General features: G+C 46.2%; 1 protein-coding gene across 1 annotated transcript in view; it reads left to right on the top strand.

The window, feature by feature from the left end:
- The window catches only part of SOS1 (SOS Ras/Rac guanine nucleotide exchange factor 1), a 142,370-nt gene that overhangs the window by 60,359 nt on the left and 64,287 nt on the right, over positions 1-17,724 (top strand). The window contains exon 2 of the mRNA XM_075862787.1: positions 10,685-10,810. Coding sequence (XP_075718902.1) covers positions 10,685-10,810 — 126 coding nt within the window. The remainder of the gene's footprint in view (positions 1-10,684; positions 10,811-17,724) is intronic.

Consider the following 17,724-nt stretch of genomic DNA (forward strand, 5'->3'; position numbering starts at 1 on the left):
TAAAGGGAACCTGTCTGTAGGTTTGGAGCTACTAGGCCACCAACATGTCGTTATTCAGCTGGGTTTTAGTGTTCCAACCCTACCCACATTAAAAAATGTCGTTTAGGCAACAGCTAGTAAAGTAAGTTACAACTTACCGATTGGAATCCAGATAATGCCCCGATGCCACTCCTGTTTCCTGTTCATTTCTTGGTAAGTTGTAATTTACTTCACTAACTATTCCCTAAACGTCCGTTTTTATGGTAGACCGGTTTTGAACACGAAATCCCAGCTGCACAACGGCATGCTAGTGGTTTAGTGGCTCCAAATCGACTGACATGTTCCCTTTGAGTCCTGTAAGTTGTGAGGTGGGGCCTCCATGGAACAGACTTGTTTTTCCAGCACATTCACCAGATGCTCGGTTGGATTGAGATCTGGGGAATTTGGAGGCCAAGTCAACACCTTGAACTCTTTGTTATGTTCCTCAAACCATTTCTGAATTATAATTTTTTTTGCTGTGAGGCAGGGCATATTATTTTGCTGAAAGAGGTTACTGTCATTCGGGAATAACGTTACCGTGAAGGGGTGTACTTGGTCTGCAAAAATGTTTAGGCAGGTGGTACGTGTCAAAGTAACATCCACATGAATGCCAGGACCCAAGGTTTCCCAGCAGAACATTGACCAGAGCATCACACTGCCTTTACTGGCTTTCCTTCTTCTCATAGTGTATCCTGTTGCCATCAATTCCCCACCCGTCCGTTCACACAAAGTAAAAGACGATGTGATTCATCAGATTAGGCCGCCCTTTTCCATTGCTTTCTGGTACACTTCTAATGCTCATGTGCTCATTGTAGGTGCTTTCAGCGGTGGACAGAGGTCCGTATTGGCACTCTTGCTGGTCTACAGCCACACAGTCCCAAATGCAGCAAACTGCGATGCACTGTGTTCTGACATCCATCATAGCCAGCATTAATATATTCAGCAATTTGTGCTACGGAGTAGTGGGATCGGACTAAATGGGCTAGTCTTTTCTCTCCCCGCTCATCAGTGAGCCTTGGACATCCATGACCCTGTTGCTGTTTCACCCATTGTCTTTTCTTGACCCCCTTTTGGTAGGTACTAACCACTGCATACTAGGAATACCCCACAAGACCCGCGGTTTTGAAGATGTTCTGACCCATGTGTCTAACCATTACAGTTTGGCCCTTGTCAAAGCCGCTGAGATCCTTACGCTTGCCCATTTTTCCTGCTACCAACACATCAGCTTCGAGAACTGACTATGCACTTTCTGCCTAATATATTCCACCCCTCGAGGGTAAGGCCACACGGAGCGGCCCTGACACGGTTGCAACTCCGTTAACAACCACGCCGGCACCATGTTCGGTGCGGCTGTCAAACAGCCTGTTAGTGGCCGCACGTTAACGCAGGTAAACCGTCCCTTTATCTGGAAAATCATGTGGCCATGAATTAATACACCCTTTATGGCCGCACGATTTTGCAAATTACAACAACTTACCCCCTATTCATGCTCTATGGCAGCGCCGGAAAAAGCCGAACACTGCACTCGGCTATCTCCGGCGCTCCCATCGAGAATGAATGGAGCGGCAGTGCGCATGTGCATGTAACTGGAATACTCCTTAACGAGGTATTTAACAGCCGCTCCTACATAGTGCCATCGCGGGTGTTGCGACCGTGTCAAGGCCGCTCCATGTGGCCTTACCCTGACAGTGGTCATTGTAACGAGATAATCAATGTAATTTACTTCACCTGTTGGTGTTTCCAATATTATAGCTGAACCGTGTCCATCCCCACACTCTTCTTGGTCAACGTGGTAAAATATACAAGAATTGCTTTTTTATGCATTCTAAAAAAAAAATCATATAAATTAACCACTAAATTATGTACCTGAAAATGATGACTTAAAAATACACACCGCAAAAAAGAAGGCCACATCATATGAATCGGGCTCTGCCCATGAGCCCGCTTTATACTCCCCCCTTTCTCAGGGGTTAAGCAGATTCATGGTTAATAAATAATCATAAATGGCATAGTACGTTATGGACGATTATAGAGTGATCATCAATGTGATTGGTGAAACTTTCAAATTACTTTTTATTACAAATAATTTGTACTTTTTCAGATACAGCTTCTTTGAATTCTGTATACAGAGCAGCTGTATAGTGCGCTAAGACCTGAATCCGTCAGGTCCGTGGCACTGACAGGTTCAGGGTCAGCGGCTCACGCAGGATCCACCTGTAATCATTCACATCTAAGTTATGAACTTGCAAGGGACTTACAAAAGGCCAGAAAAAAGGCAAATTATAAATTAATTAATAGAAATACGGCCCAATAAACTGTGTGAAGGAAGCCTAACGAAGATTATAGGGAACATGCAGTGCCCAAGATGCATCTTGTATTAAATTTAACTTGTACCTTATTTGTCTTTTCCAATATTTCGCTTTGTTTCCTGTTTCTTTGAAATTTATCTTGTGGATCGGAATTACTGAGAATTGTGTGGCACTTGCATGTGTTGGGAAACACAGCACTAGTATAACATGCTGTAATTTTATGCTAGATTGGGGAAGTCATTGAAATGTGTGTTCAGCTAGGAAACCTTTGCATATGTCTGCTGTAACTGTTGTATCCGAAAAATAAGCCCTCATGAATGATAGTGGTTATTTATTCTTGATTTTTGCTGGGGGAGGGTGAGCATCAGTCTGTCATTGTTTTATTATGCCCAGCACTAACGTTCGTACTTGTTAATATGGTCACTTTGCTTTCTTGTGTTTTGTTTTTTTTGTTTGTTTTTGAGCTATGTGATATTTTTTATGCAGTACGCTATGGGATCTTAGATGACCATTACACCACACTGATCACATGAGTATCAATTGGCTGCATTTTGAATACAGGGATTTTGATATTGATGACCTATCCTTGGTATATGTCATTAATATCGGATGGGTTGGGGTCCGAGTTCTGAAACCACCACTGATCATCTGATTGAAGAAGCCACACCTATCTGAGCTTAGCTCATCAATATCAAAGTCCTGGAAAACCCCAAAAAAATTAATACAAAATAAGTAAAGCAAGTATTTTATAAAATGTTCCAACATTATATGAAGATTAAAAATGTTGAAAGTGGCATTTTATTTTAACCCTTTCGCTGCCAAGACTATTTTCACACATTTGACCAACACAAAAAAATGTGTTGCATTATAAAATATAAAAATCGAATTATACCCTCATGCCCATATATTATGAAAGTTGACACCTGGCACATTGCGAAAATGACACCCAACACTTTACAATTATGGACGCCTTCATGCAATTTAAAGTAAAGAAATTCATAAAAATCCATGTTTGTGGCATAACCGGACTTGAACACTGAAGTCGTCTTGGACATTTGACTTGGCTCGGGCACCGGACACTGATACGGGAATACAGGATAGAGCTAGCGAAACTTTGCAGACAAATAGTGGGTAAGACACAGTATTGCTCAGGCATTGAGGAGGTAGGCAGAGTTCCTTTTAAAGTCCAGGGTGTGCTGGGATAGGTTGGGGTCTATATTCCTACGGGCACAGAGTGGTGGAGAGAGCAGTGTGCGCCCGCGTCCCAGAGCAGGGAGACATCGGCGCAGAGAACAACGAGGCTGGCGGCTGTTGGTGTGAGTGAGACCAGCGGCCGCCGGCACTACACTATGATTTTTCTTTCTGCTGTCACTTGCACAGTACCCCTTCCCATCGGTCCCTAGAGAGAGACAAAACCAGTAAGTGAAACTTTTCTTCCTGCTACTGAACTTCAAACGAATGTTGCTCCTTGAATAATGCACCTAGAAGATTGAACCTGGTATCATTTGAAAGCTAAAATACTATACTAACATCTGAGCTCTAGAGCTTATAGTTTAGCCACAGCAAGCATTTAAAGTCATGACGTATTACATATATCCCTAGCAGTTGAAGTAGTTTTTCTCACTTTTTTTATTTTTATTTTTTATCAACATGTTTTTATTGTAAATATTTTCTAACTTTTCACAACCAGCCATGGAATACCACGGCAAACAAGAACAGAAGGGGGGGGGGGGGGGATTAAAGAGTTCAGAAAGAGAAAAGTCTCAAGGTCATTTAGGGGTTATTCCAATGAGAGGGCCTCACTAAAGACATTTGATGGTGATATCCCTGGGATGTGTAATCTATGGGGGCCTAACTGCCGTGACATCTGCCGAACGCTAAAACAAAGTGACATCAGCGCTTGGAAAGCCCAATATTTCAAATTCTACCATCCAATGAATGGGGTTTTAAAGGGGTTGTCTCCATTAGAATTTTATAGTCTGTACTTTAAAAATGACAGCTGCAATCTGGTTGGTCTCAATGTGAAATACTGCCATTTTTATTTGCACTTTGCTTTTGCATATCTCTTGTATTCTACTTAAAGAGGACCTGTCCTATAAGTTGAACTGGTTAACTGACCTATATAGCTCTGTCTCCCTGATTCCAGCGCTGGTTTTTTTTTTTTTCCTGGTCCCCCCGTTCCAGAGATATGGCCCACTGTTGTGTTGTCCCGCTGTATGCTAATTTGATGTCGTTAGACAACGGGGTGGAGCTATCTTACCTGCCTCTGATGCTGACCAATCAGCACGAGACAGCTTGAGGGTAGTTCAGCAAATTAGCATATAGGGAGGTCAACACAATAGTGGGCCATATCTCTGGAATAGGGGGTCCAGGAAAAAAAGAAACCCGCGCTGGAATCCGGGAGACAGCGCTATTCAGGTCAAATAACCAGTTCAACTTAGATTACCTAGTGACAGGTCCTTTTTAAAGCAATAATATTAGATACAAATTTGGAAGAATCTCTCCCTTTCTGTAAAGATTTCAGTATAACCATGGGCGAAATACTATTTATTTTTCCTGTTAAACATTATTGGAGTAAATATTCTCTTTGGTATAACACATTTACTTTTACATCATTTGTATGTCTTCAGATCTCGCTGACTATGATGATGGCTATTAACAAAGGAAATGACACATTAATGGCAACACTCAACTAAATTGTCATTTTACAGCAAAAACATTTGCAGAAAAGTCTGCTCTAGCATGCATTATTAATAAAGTCAATCAGTTTAATGGACAGAATCACTGACTTGAAACGTTCGTTTGGGACTTTTTGGGACACTGTGCATCTTGTAATGCAGTAAATTCTGTGTGGTGTGAAATTTTGATTGCTTGTTGTACAGAATAAGCATCTAGTAAGCATATTTACCTAATCTTAAAGTGTCAGTCCAGTTGTGTTCTCCTGCCCGAACTAACATCATCAATTAAACCCTTGCATGATCGTGTCTGGGCGTCGTATGTACCGCCCCGGTGTGCAGGAGCATCTCTCCACACCCAATGTTAGTTCGGACGGGTGCGTATAACTAGACTGAAACTTTACAGCTATTTGTCCTTCTCACTACCTAGTGAATTGTCTATGGAAGCAAACTTGCCAGGCCCAGCGACCAGGGATGACCATCCTGGATCTCCATGCTTTTGAGTAGACTAACATGGTCGCCTCTGCTCGTATATTCCGGTAGCACACAAGAGCTGCCACTGTATGGGTAAGTTCACAGGGGTGAGTTTTGCTGAAAATCCAAACCAGATTCTGCAGGGAATCCAGGTGGAACGTCTGCACCAAATCGTGTTTACTTTGGTGCAGATTTTTGGCCAGATTTGCCACTGCAGGGTAAAGACAGCATTTAAAAATAAAATCGCCTCCCCTTGTGCTGCAGTAGTGAAGACGCTGCAGCGGTTACATCGAACAAACTGTCATCCCAGGAAGCCGGCTCAATAGAGACTAGCCCGGAAAGCAGGGACGAGTCACTATGGGAGCGCTAGTTGAGGTATGGTCTTTTTTTATTTTAAAGTCGTTTTTTGTAGTTTAGAGTTTTCCTGTGAAAATGCACCTTTACCGCAGCAAAAGACTCAGCATTTGCCATTGGTTTCAGATTTTTACTTCCCCATTGATCTCAATGGGTAAGTAAACCATTCCACAGCATGTTAATTTATGCTATGGAATGGTTGATAACAAACTGACCTATGGTGAAGATTTTTTAAAGTCCCGTACACTTTCCTGCTGCTGCAAATCTGTACTAAAAAAACTAGCAGTTACGTTATGTTTGAACATACCCTAAATGTCTCAGACGCAGAATTTTGGGGGTATATGCTATGCATGGCTTCAGGCTGAAGGAACATTTAAGAGGAGCTTTGTGTGGAGAGCCCTGTTGGGCGGTTGCTTAACCCCTTATGACCGCCCATATGCCTTTTAACGGTGGTCATTAAGGGTACTTATGCCACAGTGTCACCTTTTCATGCCGGCATGTCATAGGCGTCTAAATACAGCCAGACTTCTACTATAACGGCTAGGATCTGAGATACCTCTGATCCCAGCCTTTTAACCCTTTTAGATGCTGTGGTCAATAGCGATTGTGGCATACAAGTGGTTTCAGATGGAAGGGGATCTTTCCATCACTCCATCGACAATATGGGGCATTATACATTTATTATTTAAAAAAATGGAAAAATCCCTAGTAAAAAAAAATAATTAAAAACCCCTTTTTTTTTTCTCCGTACAAAATGCTTTATTATGGAAAAAAAAAAAAAAGTTACACATAGTTGGTATCACCTGACCCATAACGTCCTGAACTATAAAACTATTTCGTTATTTGCTCCATAAATCAGTAGAACACCTACCAGCAGCTGTAGCTCCCCTTTCCGTGTCTGCATAGGATAGACCATCAATTTGTAATAGGTAGGGTTTCTGGTAAATAACCATCATTTGGATATTCCTGCAAAGCTGCTTTCCTGGAAAACATAATGGGCAATTTTAGTAATACCGTCTAATATTTAGATAATGTAAACCTAGACAAGACCGTCAGAGGATGTGACAAATTTATTATAGTGGTCCATACTGTATAATAAATTTGGCGCATATAGCTACACGTGTTAGACACTTTTCTCTTCCTTATACCACTTCTCAGTTGACTTATTGCATGCCAGTGTTTTTGTGCAAAAATGTTGATGCAATTTTGGCGCACGGTGACACATTTTAGTTACACAGCCTTTTTTTGTCTAGGCCATGCCCCCTTTTTGAGCAAGGAGCAAAAAGTGTCTATCTAGAGACAGGTGCAGATGGGTCATGTCACCCTTAACTTTTCTGCAACTGCGTTAAGTTATAAAATTTCTCATGATACCAATTAAGTACAATCTCGTGCCATCCAGTAATAAAATGTATACTTTTTTTAACATGGTAATCTATGGCCGACTGATGGCATCCCCCATAGCCAAGTGGTAAAAAAAAAGTATACGTTAAACATATACGGTCTTAACATGGGCGACGGATGGTCTTCGCCAGAGGCCGCGTCAGATTGGCCCACTCCGGTGGGTCCAGGCAACGAGCTCATGTCGCTAGCAGTGGGGGGCCCCGGTGCTAGCGACTGCCACATTCAATTGTATCTGCGTACTCGGGATGCAGGTACAATTTAAATACTATAGGCTACAGGCCATGCTAGGCCTGCAGCCTATAAGGTGCTGGGAAAAATCCCTGCGCAGGTTGGTGTGATGACGTCCCTGCATCACACTGGCCTGAGCAGGATCCCGTCTCCGAGCAGCTCCGTCCGTCGCGGGAATAGGGTTAGGTAAGTAAAATTTTGTTTTGGTGTTTGCGGGGCTGTGTGTCACTATGTACAAGGGGGGGGTTTGTGTGGCACTGTCTACAGTGGGGGGGGGCTGTGTGGCACTACAGTGGGGGGCTGTGTGGCACTATGTACAAGAGTGGGGGACTGTGTGGCACTATCTGCAAGACTGGGGGGCTGTGTGACACTATCTGCAAGAGTGGGGGGGCTGTGTGGCACTATCTACAAGAGTGCTACACACAGCCTCCTCTTGTAGATAGTGCCCCACACAGTCCACTCTTGTAGATAGTACCACACAGCCCCCCTCTACAAGAGGGGGTGCTGTGTGTGGCACCGAGGGGGAATTATTTCCATCTGGGGCACTATAATGGAACAACAGAGGAGCAACAGAATGGAGAGAGCTGCGCGGACGCGTGATCCTCTCTCCACTGGTCTCTGTCTGGATTCTGCAGCCAATTCTAGATAAAGGTACAGGTCCCAGAGCTGGGACCCGCATCTATCAGACATTTTTGGCATTTCCTGTGGATATGCCATATATGTCTAAGTTGGGAAAACTCCTTTTAAGTTATATGATCTGCAGAGCGCTTGTGTAGGACTGCTGTCTACCACTATATGGTCACTATGTAGTGGTAATATTGGTCTTTTGGTTTACTACACGTGTTTAACTACACAATTAAGAATGGTAGCATTATTTCTATATAGCTGATGGGTGGGCCCCAAGAATTTTATCCTCTGGTGGGCCCAAGTTGCTCCAGTCCGACACTGGTCAGAGGTATACTTTTTTTTTACATCTTTGTTTAAAATCTCGTGCCACACATCTTGGGGTATGTCGGGTTTAGACATAAGTATAAGGGATTTGCCAGAGATAAAGAGGGTTTTTAGAAAAATTATTGAATATTACAAAGTAAGTGACGCAGCGCTAGAATCAGGATGTCTGGCACTACTTTATGCTGTTCTCAGATAGGTGACTGTCGCTTTAAGAGAGGACACGTCTGTATGTTACTGGGAACCCTCATTCAGATATTGATTGTGGAAACATAGTGGCCTCAGCAGCCGATCATCTTTATACGTTGGACTGATCGGGATTTGTTTACTGATAGATATGTTTACTAGAAAAGTGCAAGCTGAAAATATTGCCTCCTCTAATAAAACTATAACAAAAGGGGACGGATATATTTTAAATTTTTCTACATATGAGTCAGCAAAACACAAACTGCTTCTCAAGATAAGATTATTTTAGTTGAATTTTGCTTTCAATGCATGTTCCTCCTAGCTTACTGGGCAAACCTATGAGAGGGCAAAATAGCATTCCTGGAACTGAAGCTGGTCATGTGACCTCCTGTAAGAAGATGGTTGTAACCAGAAAACCACAGAATGATGTGTGAACACAGCTCTTAACAGATGTTACTTATTGTACAGCATAAACAGCCTGCACAGCTACATCTGGATTAACCCCTTTTATGCAAGGACTTTTAGGCTTTGTTCATATAGGGCAGTTTTGTTATAGATTTTTTTAAATCCCGTTTCTTTTAAGCTTTAAATTGTATTGGATTTGGACATTTGTGTCTCAACCCTTTCGGGACGAATCCGTTTTTTGCTTTTTAGTTTTTCACTCCCCGCCTTCTAAGCCAAAGCCATAACTTTTTTAATATTTCCATCAATGGAGTGGTGTGAGGGCTTATTTTTTGCGGGAGTAGTTGTAGTTTCTATTGGCACTATTTAAAGTACTTTCTAATGTACTGGGAAACAGAAAAAAAAAATCACGCAGGACCCGCTGATACTGAATCAGTCAGTCCCGCGTGGGGACCTGACGGTTTCAGGTCTTGGCGAACGATATAGCTGCTCTGTATACAGAATACAAAGCAGCTGCATCTCAAAAAGTAAAAACATTTTTTAAGAAAATGTAGGAATCACACTGATAAGCAATTTAAAAAAAAAATAAACAGATGTACATATCCTTTAATTTTATATTTTAGATGCATTGTAGCAATAAAAACCAATAGTTGTAAGGTTGTACATAGTGTTTAATGCTCATCTATTACTATGCCTGGGGCCACGTAGGGAATGTGGTTTGAAGATCACATTTAACCTGTTTGACTTCTGACCTCATCTAAGTGCAGAGTTCTATGAGTCTGACATATCTGGTCCTAATAGATTCTATGGACAATTAGACATTTTAATTTCCAGTTTACATGCAGGAACATGGGACTTCTTGAAGTCCTTCACAACACATCTCCAGCCTCTTCATAAACTATTTAAAATTCTTTCCAGCAGCTCGTCCGCTGCCACTCATTCCTATACGCTTCAACCCTGAAAATTCCGAACTGTTCATTGCGTCATGGCTGTTCTAAATGACAGAACGTTTTGGGAAGGACAAACTAAACGTTCAGGGACTACCATCATAACTTGAAACGATTGTTGAGACCTTACTGGTAATTGGTTCCAAAGCCATAAAACTGTTAGCCCAAATAAAGAAAGAACCTATCAACTCCAATTAATGGCATATTAACGGGTTGTCCTGTTTCAACAAATGAATGTTATTTTTTTAATAATTTAAAAGTTATACTATTAATTTCTGTATTAATTCCTTACGGTTTTCAAGATCTCTGCTTGTTGTCGTTCAATACGAACATTCATTGTTTTCTTCCAGTGGATAAAAGTCTGTCCATGGTCATGTGATGGACACACAGGTGCTGGGATTGTTAGTCACAGCTGATACACATACTGTAACGAGCCGTGCACCTGTGTGTACATCACATGACCATGGACAGAATTTTATCCACTGGATGTAAACAATAAATGTTCTCACTGAACAAGTAGAGATCTTGAAATTGGTGAGAAATTATTACAGAAGGTATATTGGAAAATGGTATAACTTTTTAATTATACAAAAAAAATTACATTAATTTGCGGAGAACAGACAGGGCTGATTGTTTCCATGTATTTTATCTTTTGATATTCTGTATTATTGGATTGTCATATTTGTAAGAGAGCTCAAAATAAACTTCTAACATAAAATCTGCTACTGTCCTATTTTTTCAGGTTCAAGTACAGGTCCATCCCAACTTGGCGTCAGCTGAAGATGCTCTCCAGTATGTTGAAGAGTTAATTCTGCAGCTGCTTAGCATGCTCTGCCAAGCGCAGCCCCGCAGTGTCCTGGATGTTGAGGTACTCAGAAATAGTTTATATATTGATCTGCTCATAAAGATGCCACTTAAAAGTACTGCATTTGACTTTTTTTTTTTTCCAGTGACTGCGGTGTTCAACAGCCAAAATCCATTAAGGTCCTTGCTTCTTTGCAGCAAATATATTTGGAAGTTTACCATTTCTGCTTATACAGCAAATTTTTTGCATATTTCTCAATAGCTGTAAATGTGTTCTGTAAAAATAGCATTATCTGCAGGGCGAAGGTGGTCACATGGATTTAGGTCATACTTCAGGTGGATGCACTTATTTACCTTTATTTGACCATTTTTGCTATAACGATCTTACGACTGAATGATTCTATCTCCATAAGGCCCCATGCACACGACCGTAAAATCGCCCGTAATTACGGACCTCAATTAAGCTCCGTAATTACGGGCCCATTCAGTTCTATTGGCCGCGGACAACTTTCCGTATCGCTACGGATGGGTGTACGGGACGGAACAGTAGAACTGTGCCAGGAATTATGGAGCAGGTCAGTTTTTCCGTGTTTTACGGGACGTGCTCCCATACTTTGTATGGGTGCACAGCCCGAACATGCGGGTGGCCTTCAGCAGTCGGCCGTGCCCGCAATTGCGGGCCGTGATTATGGGCATGGGGCTGAAGAGTACATTCAGGTATCGGTATCACATAGCAATATGCTTGTCATTTATATATAGAAATCTATAATAACCTTATCTGACTAGGAATGATCAAGCGGCAGTAAGAACTGGCTGACAATGTGGCTTGATCGGACCGAGCCAGGCCTAGAATCTCTTGCACTATATATAATTACAATAGCTGCTTCCCAAATTGCAAAATGCAATTTGCATTATGTGTCACAATATACCGTTATGTTTATGCAAACTTCCACAAATTTCTAAATAGACAAACCACTATTTCTTCTAAGTATTAAAGAAAAACTCCTCTTAAAAAAATGTTTTTGCTTTCCTGTAAGTTACAAATACAAACAGAATTTTTTTTTCCCTTCCCCCAAAGCTGTATAAGCCCTTATTCACACGACAGGGTTTCCCGGCCGGGTGATGGCCGTTCATAAATTGGCCGTCACCCGGCTGCATTAGGAACAATAGACCCCTAATGGGGCTATTCACACGACCGATTTTTTGACGGGCCGGGAAAACCGGCCGTAAAAAAATGGGACATGCCCTATTTTCGGCCGGATACCCGGCCGCCCGGCTCCCATAGAAGTCTATGGGGCCGGGTAATCAACGGCCATCACCGGAATGTGTCCCGAGTGATGGCCGGGTCTACCGTCGCTCGCGCACTCTCTCCTCCTCCTCACAGCGCAGAGTGCATGTGAGGAGGAGGAGGAGGGTCTTTTTTTGCTCCCTGTAGGAGTCGGAATCCCCAATCCCCGGCCGGGGATAGGGGATTCTGCTACAGGAGAAGTGAGTGACTACACTGTCCATATATGGACACAGCGAAGTCACTCACTTCTGCAGCGGAATCCCCGACTCTATGGCCGGGGATAGGGGATTCCGCTACAGGAGAAGTGAGTGACTACACTGTCCATATATGGACACAGCGAAGTCACTCACTTCTGCAGCGGAATCCCCGACTCTATGGCCGGGGATTCCGCTACAGGAGAAGTGAGTGACTACACTGTCCATATATGGACACAGCGAAGTCACTCACTTCTGCAGCGGAATCCCCGACCCTATGGCCGGGGATAGGGGATTCCGCTACAGGAGAAGTGAGTGACTACTCTGTCCATATATGGACACAGCGAAGTCACTCACTTCTGCAGCGGAATCCCCGACTCTATGGCCAGGGATTCTGCTACAGGAGAAGTGAGTGACTACACTGTCCATATATGGACACAGCGATGTCACTCACTTCTGCAGCGGAATCCCCGACTCTATGGCCGGGGATTCCGCTACAGGAGAAGTGAGTGACTACACTGTCCATATATGGACACAGTGACGTCACTCACTTCTGAAGCGGAATTCCCGACCTGTGGCAGGGAATTCCTCTTCAGGAGAAGTCAGTGACTAAACTGTCCATATATGGACATTGAAGTCAGTGACTTCTCCTGGAATGTGGGGGGGGGGGGGGGTGAGTGCAACCTACAGGGGACTTGGTGGCATCACCTACAGGGGACTTGGTGGCATCACCTACAGGGGGCTGGGTGGCATCACCTACAGGGGGCTGGGTGGCATCACCTACAGGGGGCTGGGTGGCATCACCTACAGGGGGCTGGGTGGCATCACCAACAGGGGGCTGGGTGGCATCACCTACAGGGGGCTGGGTGGCATCATCTACAGGGGGCTGGGTGGCATCACCTACAGGGGGCTGGGTGGCATCACCTACAGGGGGCTGGGTGGCATCACCTACAGGGGGCTGGGTGGCATCACCTACAGGGGGCTGGGTGGCATTACCTACAAGGGGCTGAGTGGCATTACCAACAGGGGGCAGGGTGGCGTTACCTACAAGGGGCAGGGTGGCGTTACCTACAAGGGGCAGGGTGGCGTTACCTACAAGGGGCAGGGTGGCGTTACCTACAAGGGGCAGGGTGGCGTTACCTACAGGGGGCAGGGTGTCATTACCTACAGGGGCAGGGTGGCATTACCAACAGGGAGCTGGGTGGCATTACCTACAGGGGGCAGGGTGGCATTACCTACTAGGGGCAGGGTGGCATTGCCTACAGGGGGCAGGGTGGCATTACCAACAGGGAGATGGGTGGCGTTACCTACAAGGGGCAGGGTGGCGTTACCTACAAGGGGCAGGGTGGCGTTACCTACAAGGGGCAGGGTGGCGTTACCTACAGGGGGCAGGGTGTCATTACCTACAGGGGGCAGGGTGTCGTTACCTACAGGGGGCAGGGTGTCGTTACCTACAGGGGGCAGGGTGTCGTTACCTACAGACGGCAGGGTGGCATTACCTACAAGGGGAAGGGTGGCATTGCCTACAAGGGGCAGGGTGGCATTACCAACAGGGAGCTGGGTGGCATTACCTACAAGGGGCAGTGTGGCATTACCTACAAGGGGCAGGGTGGCATTACCTACAAGGGGCAGGGTGGCATTACCTACAGGGGGCAGGGTGGCATTACCTATAGGGGGCAGGGTGGCATTATCTACAGAGAGCTGTGTGTGGCAACAAATTTAAATGAAATTCATCCGATTTTAAAACGGACAGGGGAAAAAACGGATGCAAATCGGCCGGTAAAAACGACAACACGGCCCGGAACCAAATCGGAACGGATGCAAACCGGCCGGGAAAATCAGCCAAAAACGGCCGATTTTCCCGGTCGACACTCGGACCCTGTCGTGTGAATGAGGCCTAAGGTGGAATTCACACGACAGGGTTTCCCGGCCGGGTGCCGGCCGTTCATAAATCGGCCGTCACTCGGCTGCATTAGGAACAATAGACCCCTAATGGGGCTATTCACACGACCGATTTTTTTGACGGGCCGGGAAAACCAGCCGTCAAAAAATGGGACATGCCCTATTTTCGGCCGGGTACCCGGCCGTCCGGCTCCCATAGAAGTCTATGGGGCCGGCTAATACACGGCCATCACCGGCAGGGGCGTAACTAGGAAAGACTGGGCCCCATAGCAAACTTTTGACTGGGCCCCCCCCCCTCTGCTGGGTATCACACAACCCCCCCCCTTGTAGATAGTGCCTCCCTATAGATTCCACCACACAGCGCCCCCCTATAGATAGCACCATACACAGCCCCCTCTGTAGATAACGCCATACAGCCCCCTCTGTAGATAACGCCACACAGCCCCCTCTGTAGATAACGCCATACAGCCCCCTCTGTAGATAACGCCATACAGCCCCCTCTGTAGATTACGCCATACAGACCCCCCCCCCCCCAAAAAAAAACGGCCTATAGTTTGTCCTTCAAAAGACATGCATCCCCTATCCACAGGATAGGGGATACATGTGTGATCGCTGGCAGCGATAAGGAGAACGGGGGACCGAAAGTCCCCCGAAGTTCTCCATGACTAACCTCGGACTTCCGGCGTCTGCGCAGTTCAATAAAAATGAAAGGAGCGCTGGTCACGCATGCGCACAAGCACGACCGGTGCGCAAGTCATTTCCATGGAGCTGCCGACACAGACCCCGGAAGTCCGAGGTTTGTCATGGAGAACTTAGGGGGGACTTTCGGTCCCCCGATCTCCTCATCGCTGGGCGTCCCAGCGATCCCACATGTATCCCCTATCCTGTGGATAGGGGATGCATGTCTTTTGTAGGAACAACCCCTTCAGTGGCGTCGCGCTGTAGCAGCCATAGCGGCTGCTAGCGGAGCCTGCAGCCATGGGAGGGGCCGTGCCGGCGGGTGGCACAGGCCCCCTCATGCTGCAGGCCCCGTAGATCTCGCTACGGCTGCTATAGCGGTAGTTACGCCACTGAACATAGGTTTGTACGGCGTAAAACTACAGCTCCCAGCATGGCCGAAACAATGATAAGGATATGCTGGGAGATGCGGTTTCACAAAAAAAAATCATACCACCATCATCTCGCTGCAGATCATACAGTGACTACAATACTGATTAGAGGCAGAATAAACATTTACATTAAGTGACTCACCGGTGACGTCTCAGATTCTAGTTCTTTTCTTCTCCCTCCGGTTCAGACATCTATGATGGATTTCTCCCGGCCATGACCCACTTCTGCAGTTTTCCATTTAGATGTCTTCAGCTTCTCACTTTTAAAACATTTCTGCACCTGTAAACAAAGTTAAAATTCTCAACACATCTAAATATAACTGTCACACACACACACACACACACACACACACACACACACACACACACACACACACACACCGTGCCCCCTGTAGATAGTGCCCCCTGTAGATAGTGCCCCCTGTAGATAGTGACCCCCTGTAGATAGTGACCCCCTGTAGATAGTGACCCCCTGTAGATAGTGCCCCTTGTAGATAGTGACCTACATAGAAGCCCCTGTAGATAGTGCCCACATATGGACTCCAGAGCTGCAAGGCAATAGTGCTAACCACTGAGCCACCGTGCTGCCCTACATATAGCTTCCCCTATAGTTAGTGCTCCACGTATAGCCCACCTCTGTAGATATTGTCCCACATATAGCCCACCCCTGTAGACTGTGCACTACATATAGCCACCATGTTGCTAGTGCCCCACAGGTAACCCACCCCTGTATATAGTGTCCCACACATAGCCCACCCCTATAGAAAGTACCCTAAAAAATAGCTCCCCTATAGATAGTGCTCTACATATAGCCCACCCCTGTATAGTGTCTCACATATACTGCCCCACATATAGACCCCCCTGTAGATAGTGGCCCACACCCCCACATATAGACCCCCCTGTAGCTACTGCCCCACATATAGACCCCCCTATATATAATAGCCCACATAAAGACGACCCCCCCACTATAGATAATGCCATTCACATTTTTATGAGGAAAAAAATATATAAAGTTGACATACTCACATTCTCTGGTTCCCACGCTGTTCACTGGCGATGCAGACATGCTCTCTTCTGAGCATGTCTGCAGGAGCTGAATGAGCGTCCTTCAATGACGCTGATTGGCGGGGCAGAATGACTTGCCCCGCCAATCAGCACCTTCCAAGCATGGAAGCGGCGCGATGATGTCATTGCGCCGCTAGCCAATCAGTGTCATTGTAAGGCACTGGATGGTCAGGCACGGAACATGCCCGGCCATTCAGCGCTAATACATGTATTTGGCTGCCGCTAGCACCGGGGCCCCCTCCGGTGCTAGCGACACCTACAGGCATGAGAGTGCCTGTGTAAGGCTCGGCGGCGCAGGCCCCACAGTAGCGGTGCTACCCCTGTAGCAGCCATAACGGCTGCTAGCGGCGCCACCGGGCATTTGGGAGGGCGTGTCGGCTGGCGGCACGGGCCCCCTCAAGCCCCGGGCCCCGTAGCAGCCGCTACTGCTGCTACCGCGGTAGTTACGCCACTGATCACCGGAATGTTTCCCGAGTGATGGCCGGGTCTACCGTCGCTCGCGCACTCTCTCCTCCTCCTCCTCCACAACGCAGAGTGCATGTGAGGAGGAGGAGGGTCTTTTTTTGCTCCCTGTAGGAGTCGGAATCCCCAATCCCCGGCCGGGGATAGGGGATTCTGCTACAGGAGAAGTGAGTGACTACACTGTCCATATATGGACATAGCGAAGTCACTCACTTCTGCAGCGGAATCCCTGACTCTATGGCCGGGGATAGGGGATTCCGCTACAGGAGAAGTGAGTGACTACACTGTCCATATATGGACACAGCGAAGTCACTCACTTCTGCAGCGGAATCCCCGACTCTATGGCCGGGGATTCCGCTACAGGAGAAGTGAGTGACTACACTGTCCATATATGGACACAGCGAAGTCACTCACTTCTGCAGCGGAATCCCCGACTCTATGGCCGGGGATAGGGGATTCCGCTACAGGAGAAGTGAGTGACTACACTGTCCATATATGGACACAGCGAAGTCACTCACTTCTGCAGCGGAATCCCCGACTCTATGGCCGGGGATTCCGCTACAGGAGAAGTGCGTGACTACACTGTCCATATATGGACACAGCGATGTCACTCACTTCTGCAGCGGAATCCCCGACGCTATGGCCGGGGATTCCGGTACAGGAGAAGTGAGTGACTACACTGTCCATATATGGACACAGTGACGGCACTCACTTCTGAAGCGGAATCCCCGACCTGTGGCAGGGAATTCCTCTCCAGGAGAAGTCAGTGACTACACTGTCCATATAGGGACATTGAAGTCAGTGACTTCTCCTGGAATGTGGGGGGGGGGGATGGGTGCAACCTGCAGGGGGCTGTGTGGCATCACCTACAGGGGACTTGGTGGCAACCCCTACAGGGGACTTGGTGGCATCACCTACAGGGAGCTGGGTGGCATTACCTACAGGGGGCAGGGTGGCA

This window comes from Rhinoderma darwinii, chromosome 4 (genome assembly GCF_050947455.1).
Source record: "Rhinoderma darwinii isolate aRhiDar2 chromosome 4, aRhiDar2.hap1, whole genome shotgun sequence".
Classification (NCBI taxonomy): Eukaryota; Metazoa; Chordata; class Amphibia; order Anura; family Rhinodermatidae; genus Rhinoderma; species Rhinoderma darwinii.